At 46.8% G+C, this 9,432-nt stretch overlaps 2 protein-coding genes across 2 annotated transcripts; both read right to left on the minus strand.

Moving 5' to 3' along the window:
- Positions 1-1,223: 1,223 nt before the first annotated feature.
- LOC125507973 (F-box/FBD/LRR-repeat protein At3g26920) lies at positions 1,224-3,104 on the minus strand. Its single transcript, XM_048672519.2, has 3 exons — positions 2,091-3,104; positions 1,841-1,975; positions 1,224-1,750 (listed from the first exon to the last, which is right to left on the minus strand). Exons 1-3 carry the CDS (start codon positions 3,000-3,002, stop codon positions 1,391-1,393), a joined length of 1,407 nt encoding a protein of 468 aa, XP_048528476.1. The 5' UTR covers positions 3,003-3,104; the 3' UTR covers positions 1,224-1,390.
- Positions 3,105-6,310: 3,206 nt separating this feature from the next.
- LOC125555690 (putative FBD-associated F-box protein At5g56820) lies at positions 6,311-8,169 on the minus strand. Its single transcript, XM_048718557.2, is given in 4 exon segments — positions 6,311-6,751; positions 6,852-6,986; positions 7,113-7,810; positions 7,813-8,169. Coding segments are annotated over 4 exon segments (1,419 nt in total). The 5' UTR covers positions 8,048-8,169; the 3' UTR covers positions 6,311-6,400.
- Positions 8,170-9,432: the final 1,263 nt, after the last annotated feature.

Genomic DNA, 9,432 nt, shown 5'->3' on the forward strand with positions numbered 1-9,432 from the left:
AAAAACAAATATTCAGTGGTTAAAGCAAGGAATGGATCAAAGAACAGCGCGAATAAAAAGAAAAAAGACCTAAACCCAATACCGGAGTTGCTAGGCCAGCTGACTTGGCAAGAAATGCCATGTTGCAACTTTGAAGCAAACATAATAACATCACGAGTACGATGGTACCATGACTGAAGCAAAGAACATGCACAATATTAATGATACTAGGTCGACAAACATGAATGACAACAGCTATATGAGGCTGTAACTTGATTACGGAGTAATGAAACAGCGCACATAAAATAATAATTTGAGAATACTTGTCTGGTGGAGAACGTACCGGGTAATGTCTCCAATTGCAGCCCCAGACCGTTGTTTCAGAAAATTCAAGTGGAAGCGAAGGATTGGGTCACGCAGGACATAAGCGGGCAGTGGCACTTGTTGAGCGACCTCTAGAACCAGACTGTTATTTGTAGCTTACTCACTCTATCCTCCCCCCCCCCCCCCCCCCCCCCCCCCTCTCATCTTACATTTGTAACTATTTATTCCTTCTAATCGCAATGAAAATCAGCGACCCTGCCTTTCCATCAAAAAAATGTCTAATTGCACATGCCTGTGCACAAATTGCACAAGACCATCTGAACACTCCAATTTAAAACACGACTACTATCCTTAATATGACCCCCCCCCCCCCCCCCTTTATTGTCATTCAAGAGAAAACACCTACCCTTGGATTATCATCAACAGACGGCACTGCAAGATGTTCATGGATTCATTTGAGAGATGCCGCAGTTCAAGATTAAAGGCATCTTAACAAGCAATCTTCCTTCCTGTGGCTACCATTGATTATGACTATTTGCTTCATACTTTCTGCCATTATTACAAGTACAATAGTATATAACAAAACTAATGACAATTGTAACTTGTAAATCACAAGGTTGCACAGTAATACAAAGCTTAAAAAAGATTACAAACACGGAAATTTACTATGTGCACACACGAACTTTCCCTTGTTTCCATCTGTTCCTTGTCCCCAGTAGAGAAAACTTGGCAGACAAACTTGAACTACAATATTAACAATCAAGCAGTCCTAGTGTTGTTGTAGTGGTAGTCAAGATGAGCACCTCCAGATATTATCTTCTATGGCTGTAGCTATCTACTACCGTTGATTATTCCTCAGTCTTGCAGTGAGATTGCAGAGATTGATATATGCTTCATAAATCTAGACATGCCACATGGTATATCAAACAAACAGCATAGATAGCTAAATCGATGTCCTAATGTTCCAGGATAATACAAACTTGAGAAACTACAAGCACCAAAGCTAATCAAGGTAGGACAAAAATACAAGATGGGATAAGCAGATAGGCAAGAGTAAGTCCTCGATGGACCACCAAACCACGTTTTTTCAGCACCGTCGTACAAATGGATCAACTACATCCAAATCACGGACATGCTTGATGTCCCAGTTAGTGCGGATACATATACCAGTTGTAAAATGAAACTGGGCACCTCTTGAAACTCTGTCCTGCAGCTGAAGTTTCCTACGTTGTTCTACCAAGAACTCCTCATTGTAATAACTGGTTTCAACCTGAAGTGTCATGGACTCTAGCATTCTCGCGTTCAATACAAAGAACGTAACAAAGTTAACTTGAGACTTGATGCCCCGATATGATTTCAGAACTATCGTCTTCAGACGGATGTCAAGACAATTGATCAGATTCCGGTGTTTACGACGCCACAAGTTGCTTGACTCTGAAGTACGTGCCTAAAAAGAACATACAGAGTAACTAAATCAACCACTTGAAAACAGAAACAGATCAAATGAATAGTTTAACTTTGAATGAAGAATCATCACCCTAATGTACAGCTTCTCCAAGCATGGAAAGCATGTCAGCAAGTCAATAACCGTATCCAAACAAAGAGCTTTCATCTGGATAGCTAAAATCTTGACCGTGCACACCGCCATCTCCAGATTATCTACATGTAATCCCTTTACCAAGCATGAACGACAACATTAGACCACGCACAAGTAAGGTGATATGTGATTTTTGCACATACAGAAATGCCATTGAGCAATTTGGAAGCATGACGGATCGATGGTATACCAGAATAACTGTGGATCCAAACGCAAGTCTGTAGAGGTGATCCTGACTGCACTCGTAATACCCATCAGAAAGGAAGCCTATGGTCTCCAGTTTAGGTGCCGCAATTACTGATATGTGCAGACCGGTTTCCTGATGAAGAAGCAGTAACCTTTCAAGACAAGGAGCATTGTTGATGATGAGTTCCTGTAACTGTAACGCGACTTTGTTATTTTCCCAAACAGCATAACTATCAAGACCAACGCTTTTAAGGGAAAGCGAGTTAATTTGGATGCAGGCAAAGCCAAAACTGCGGTGAATCAGAAGGGACTCCAGGGCGGGGCAGCTGGCAATCAGGCTATGCAGCGAGCACTCGGAGATGCAGACAAATTCAAGCCCGAGCTGCTGAAGCAGGGGAAAGTGAATCCCTTGGACGGTGCTGTCGGGGAGGTTGGAACATCCGATGGTGACAACACGGAGGGTGGGCGAGAATCGGAAGATTGATGCCGGCGGCGGCCGCTCGAAGCATGAGAACTCAAGCTCCTGGAGGTTGCCCAGAGCGTCGGACCGGAGCAAGGAGTCCACGGTAGTGGATGGGGCGTCAAGGAGGTCGGCGTGGATGCAGAGGCGGCGGCAGGGGCCTTGGTGGGAAGAAATGATGCGTGATAAGGCACCAGCGAGCTCATCCCCGTGGTTGAGGCCGCGGCAGTCGAGGTTGAGAGGGGCGGAGCGCCAGAGGTGGCGCCACCGGGACGCGAGGATCTGGGTGCGGGCGCCGTCCTTGGTGGGGAGGAGCGAGATGATCTCGCCGAGGACGGCGTCGGGGAGGTCGCTGATGGTGTCTTCGGCCGGCGGTTCAGATTCCGCCAACTTTCTTCTTCGGGTCATAGGGCCGCCGGCCGCCGGCAGTGGCGGAGGAGGCTCGCGCCGCCGCATATCTCAGATGCGCACCGCAGCGGGGCGGGTCCGGAGGAATGAAGCAGGGGAGGATCGGGAGGTAAAAGCACGGCAGGCCCAGGAACTTGTCAGGCGCGTGATGTTTCAGCCCACAAATTTGCAAAACCCTACTCCGCCACCCACCAACTTGCAGCTGATTTGCAAAATAACCCAAAGCCAATCCTGACACGACATCTGGCGGAGGCGGAGCCGAAGCGGTCGTTGTCTGCTTTTGCAGAAACCCCCTTGGGCTTAACAATAATAAACCCGCATCCCACATCTCTCTCGTTCCCCATTTCAGCGGCAGCCAAATCCCTAGTGTCTCTCCCTCTGTATCGCCCAACAGCAGAAGCACAACAGGCCTAGGAACTTGTCGTTGCCCTTGCTCGCTCTCTGGCTGCGCACTCTGCTTCTGCAGCCCGACGGAGGGGAGCAGCCACTTGCGGGAAGCTGCCACTGGCCTCGAGGATGTCGCTGCGTGGCTCTTCTTGCTGACAGTAGTACGGGCGGCACGATAGAGACGACGCCCAAAGTTCATTACTAGGGATTTTGGCTGCAGCTGGAATGGGGAACGAGAGATGTGGGGTGCGGGTTTATTACTGTTAAGCCTAGGGGGGTTTCTGCAAACACGGGCGACGCCCGCCTCAGCCCCGCCTCTGCTAGATGTCGTGTCAGGACTGGCTTTGGGTTTTTTTGCACGTCGGCTGCAAGTTTGTGGATGGCGGAGTGAGGTTTTACAAGTTTGTGGGCCAAAACATCACACGCCCAATAAGTTCTTGGGTCTGCCGTGCTTTTACCTCAAGGATCGGGGTTGCGTTTGAAAAACTTCACCGAAAGGCTGCGGATGCTTTGTTCCTTTGAGCTGGGCTTGATTGTTGGAAATATGGGCCCAAAATGAGGGCTTCTGAAAATATTATGTGAAACGAGTAGTGACGCGGAAATTCAATATGGGCCCAAAAATGATTTTTAGAATGTCCAAAAAGGATCAAGATAAAGGATTTATGTGTTGTGAGTCACATCTAAATGCTACCTGTAAATTTTTGAGAAAAAATATCAAATATTTTGGCCTGTGCAAAAAAAACAATGAACACCAAATTTTACCCCCAGATGTCGCCCTAAATTTTTTTCACCGATTAAACACTGTTGCTTCGCTTCGCATGAAAATTGTTAAGCATACTTGCGACACTAACACTAACATTAACACAAAAAATCAGTACTTTTTGAAAAAAATTTACTATTTTTCCATGTTACTGTTCACCACCCCCTACTTTTCGCTGATGCGAAGGCTCTCCGGATCTTCAGGGCTTCGGCTTCCATGGTCGCCGAGGGACGACAACTCTTGCCGCTTCTGTACTTATGCATGGCTTGATGGGAAATCTGATGGCACCCCTAGTCCATGCACGTGTTCCTAAGCGTAGGCTTGGGGACCGCACTATATGCCAAGGGTTGACCGATCATGCCTGGGTGCAGGATATTCATGGTGCTCTTGGACATGTCGCCTTGGTGCAATGTGTGACGCTTTGGCGGCATCTTCACCCCCTCCAGGCTCCAGCTTACCGAGGGGCCAGATGTGCTTCGATGGCGTTGGACTAATTCCGGTACGTACTTTGCCAAATCGTTTGTCTTGCCCTCTTTCAAGGCTTGATCACAAAGCCCTGCTAGCGCATCACTTGGAAGACTTGGGTGCCTCTCCGCATCAAGGTGTTCACCTTCCTCGCCTTTCAAGACAGTTGTTGGACGGCGGACCGTCTTGCTCGCCCCATGAAGAGTGATTTGTGCTATGTGATCAGGTTCCTGGGGATATGCATCACCTTCTTGCCGGGTCTGGCATGATGTGCTTTGCCGATCCATGGCCAAGCTGGCTTGCCCGGTGATGAGCTTCTTTGACTGGTGGGCGACTTCCTGCCATCCTGCTCGCTTGCCCCTACCGAGCATCGTCGAGGTCTCCCCTCCAATATCATGCTCACGGCCTGCCTGGACCATTTGGAGACATCGTGACGGACACATCTTCGATGGGCAGCAACCCTTCCTCTCTTGTCTTGTCCACGACATCCACAATGAGGCGTGTTTTTGGGCCAAAGCCAGCGCCACAACAATGATTAAGTATCTCCCGGAGCTGTAATCTTTCCTATTGTTGGGGTTGAGCAACAAGAAGTGCATGGATGAACCCGGTACATATGAACCCACTTTGAAAAACACATTTCTAAATGCTAAAAAAATCTGAAAAATGTTGCACTGGTACGTCTTCATATTCTATGTGCGTGCATAAAGTTTCGCGGAAAATAACTTTTTTTGTGATGTGTGCAAAAAAGACAAAAAAATGTGTCGTGCAACGCTATTTAGAAGCATTTAGAAATGGGGAAACACACAAGCCGGCGCCACAAAAAAAATAACTTTTCTGCTCAGGAGCAACGCCTTTCTTTCTGCTCGGGCCATCTTGCACACCCCATGCCGTGTATGTGCTGCACGATGCACCAACCATTGTAATTTTTCACTCTCCTATTAATGGGGAAACACACAAGCTCTGCGTATTCGAAAAAAATATAGTAATGAAGCCTTTTGTGTTGTGTGCAGTGTGCAAAAGCGAAGCATGGTGCTACGATTCAGGCAGCTTCCTTTTCATTTCGGCAGTAAACAAGCATTTGCTTGTGCAGAAGTGCAGAATGATGATATACATAATACATAGATGTACCCCGCGCAGAAGATGTAGGCAAATATTTGCCAAACAAGATTGAAATTTAGTCAAGTCCCAAAATACTCCGAAATGAAAACACTATGCTGGTCACACAATCATGAATTTTCAGTCATGATGCCCAACCGAACAAGGCCGTCAATGCTAAGATTAGCAAATAAATTTAAAGAAAATTTCTTAGAAGCAAAAGTATAGCACGCTAGTACTGATGGACAATTGATTTCCTTGCCAAAACAACACAGGGCATGCATATGTTCCTCTTTCGATTAGAAAACATGATAAATTAGACTCGAAGCACAACTTTGACTTAAATGACCACACAAAACTTGAATTATAACAATATTCGGCCATATGTTATATAAAAAGGAACTGCACTCAAATCCTTTTACTCCAGATTATGAGCACTGGTCGGGCAGATTTCCCATACGTTGGTGGTGTTTCACCAGAAATCAAAATAAGTTGTAGCTACCCTACCATTCTTAGTTAGTCCTCAATATTACAATCAGATTACCCTGTGCTTCATAAATTGCAAGGCTGCCACATGTTATATCATAAGACACAAACAGCTAGTTTAAATGTTTGAGGTTTCAGATAATATAAACATACAACAATGGCAAACACCAAAAGCAATCAAGTTTTGCCAGAATAATAACTGAGATAGGTTAACATTGAAGAACAATTCCAAAATGGACAAGAGCCACTTTACTCATACAAATGGATCAGTTAAATCCAAGTCACGGACATGATGCACATCCCAAACACCACGGGCACATCTATCAGTTGTAAAATGAAACCGAGCACCTCTTGAAGCCTTGTTTTCTAGCTGAAGCTTCCTACGTTGTTCTGCCAAGAATTTTTCATTGTAATCCCTGGCCCCGATCTGAAGTGTCATTAACTCAAGCACTGTAGCGTTCAGTACAAAGAATGAAGCAAATTCAATGTCAGACTTAATACCCTCATAACATTCAAATACTATTGTCTTTAGACGGATGTTAGGACATTTGGTAAGATTCCGGTGTCTGCGACCGCGCACACTTTTTTCCTTCTTCGACTCTGACTGAAAAAGAACATGGACAAATGGAAACCAACCACTTCGGTTCAGCAAGTAGATCAAATGAGCATTTGAAGGCAAAGAATTATAAATGAAGAACTTTCACCTCAATGTACATCTTCTCCAAGCATGGAAAGCATCGCATCAACTCGATAACTGTATCCAAACTAAGAAGCTTCATATTGACAGCTAAATTCTTCACTGTGTGCACCACCCTTGTCAGTCTATCGACACGCAAGCCCTTCATCAAGCATCATAGACAAAATTAGGCCAACGACAAGTGCACATGGTGTTATTTTTCCTGCAGACAGAGATAAAACTGAGAAGCCTCATGAAGGCAACAAGTAGGATGGCCAAACACGAGTACCTGAATAACCGTGGAGCCAAACACGAGTCTGGAGAGATCATCCTCTTTGGAAATGTAAAACCCATCCGAAAGGCAGCCTATGCTCTCCAGTTTAGGCGCGGACACTACCGATATATGCAGACCATAGTCAAAATCAAGATGCAGCAACCTTTGAAGGCAAGGTGCATTCTCGACAATGAGTTCCTTTAACTGGTCATTGCCTTTCCGATAGTTCTTGACAGCAAAGCTTCTAAGGGTAAGGGAGTTGATCCTGAGGCAGCGAAAGCCGAATCCATGGCTAATCAGCAAGCACTCCAAAGCAGGGCAACTGGCAATCAAGCTGTGCAGTGAGCACTCCGAGATGCTGACAAGTTCAAGTCCGAGCTGCTTAAGCAGGGGGAAGTGAAGCCCTTGGACGGTGCTGTCCGGAAGGTTGCAGTTTCCGATGGTGGCAACACAGAGCGTGGCCGAGAAGCGGAACATGGACGATGGTGGCGGATGCTGCAGCGGCTGCGGTCGATAGTACCGCTTGAACCAGAACTCCAGCTCCTGGAGGTTGTCCAGGGCGGGGGTTCGGAGCCATTTGTCCACCGTGGAGGCTCGGTCGCCGAGGAAGCACGAGGGGACGCAGAAGCGGCGGCAGGGGGGCGGATGCGTTGAAACCGTGCGCGAGACGATGCCGGCGAGTACCTCGTTATCGGCGGGGAGGCCCTCGCAGTGATGCTAAGAGGCGCGGAGCTCCAGATGTGGCGCCACCGGTGCGCGAGGATCTGGGTGCGGGCGCCTTGGTTGGTGGGGAGGCGGGAGACGATCTCGCCGAGGATGGCGTCGGGGAGGTTGCTGATGCGGTCGGCGCTTTCTTCATCCTCGCCCGCTCCGGGCGGCGGTTGTTGGTTGTGGGCGGAGGGGGGCGCCGTAAATTTCGTCCTCTTCGGCATAGGACCGCGCGCCTCCATGTCTGGCCGGCGGCCGGACTAGGGCACAGGTGGGTGGAGCGCCGCCGCACTCGTGGTCTCGACCTTTCGGTTTGAGTCTTTTTTCCTTTCACCTGTCGGAGGAAGGAGGGCAGTGCAGTGGGCCGGGCCTTTCTGCTTATTATGTTGCTTGCGCTGAGGTTTCCAGCTTGACGAGTAAGATTGCCTAATTCAAATAGCTCCCCTAAAGTTTACTGCCAGTAAAGGTTTTTGACGCAAGTCTGAACGCTGAGTATACTGCCCAGGAGGTAAAAACAGCGCTATTCCAGATGTTCCCTACAAAGGCATCGGGCCCTGATGGTTTTCTTGCTCATTTCTATCAACGCAACTGGGATATCTGTGGTGAGGATGTCACGAGGATTGTGCTTCGTATTGTACGGGGAGAGGAAACCCCGGAGGGAATCAACGATACAATTTTGGTTTTAATACCAAAGGTAATCAGCCCCTCTCTGTTATCACAGCTTCGTCCAATAAGTCTCTGCAATGTTCTATATAAAATTGCTTCTAAGGTTGTGGCCAACAGACTTAAGTTAGTGCTGCCTCACATAATTTCTGAGGAGCAATCTGCTTTTGTTCCTGGAAGACTTATCAAAGACAATATCATATGTGCTTATGAATGTTTGCATTTCATGAAAAAGTCAAAATCAAAGTCAAACAGTTCCTGTGCTTTGAAATTAGATATGATGAAAGCATATGATAGACTGGAATGGCCATATCTGAAGGGCATTATGGCTAAGCTGGGATTCTCACATCAGTGGATCAATACAGTTATGGATTTTGTTTCTTCAGTATCTTTCTCAGTCCTTTTCAATGGAGAGAAACTTGAATCTTTTAAGCCGACGAGAGGTATTCGGCAGGGAGACCCAATATCCCCTTACTTATTCTTGATTGCAGCAGAGGGCCTTTCGTGCCTCTTGAAATCCAGTTCTGAGTCATCAATTGCAGGTATTAAGGTGGCCCCAACGGCACCCACCATAAACCACCTGTTATTTGCAGATGACAGCCTGTTGTTGTTCAAGGCTAGTGTGGAGGGATCAGTTGTCAAACCTGTTGGATACATATTGTAATGCATCAGAACAGAGGATAAACCATGATAAATCTTCAATCTTCTTTAGCAAGTGCTGCCCCACAATTCTGAAGGAAGAGATCAAAAATTCTTTGCATGTGCACAATGAGTCTTTGAGTGAATGCTATTTGGGAATGCCTACTGAAGTAGGACACTCAAAAAATGGCACCTTCAAGTATTTGAGAGATCGTGTATGGGAAAAAATTAAAGGGTGGATGGAGAAGCTTCTGTCAGCTGCTGGTAAAGAAGTGTTGATCAAGTCCATTGCACAAGCTATTCCAGTGTTCTCCATGTCATGTTT

The sequence above is a fragment of the Triticum urartu genome, chromosome 5A (genome assembly GCF_056163025.1).
Source record: "Triticum urartu cultivar PI428250 chromosome 5A, HENAU_Tu73, whole genome shotgun sequence".
In the NCBI taxonomy this organism is placed as follows: Eukaryota; Viridiplantae; Streptophyta; class Magnoliopsida; order Poales; family Poaceae; genus Triticum; species Triticum urartu.

Coding starts and splice junctions, on each gene's coding strand:
- LOC125507973 (XM_048672519.2), bottom strand. CDS start 3,002: ATGCGGCGGCGCGAGCCTCCTCCGCCACTGCCGGCGGCCGGCGGCCCT. Junction 1,976..2,090: donor TTGGATCCACAGTTATTCTG/GTATACCATCGA, acceptor TGCTTGGTAAAG/GGATTACATGTAGATAATCT. Junction 1,751..1,840: donor TGGAGAAGCTGTACATTAGG/GTGATGATTCTT, acceptor TGTTCTTTTTAG/GCACGTACTTCAGAGTCAAG.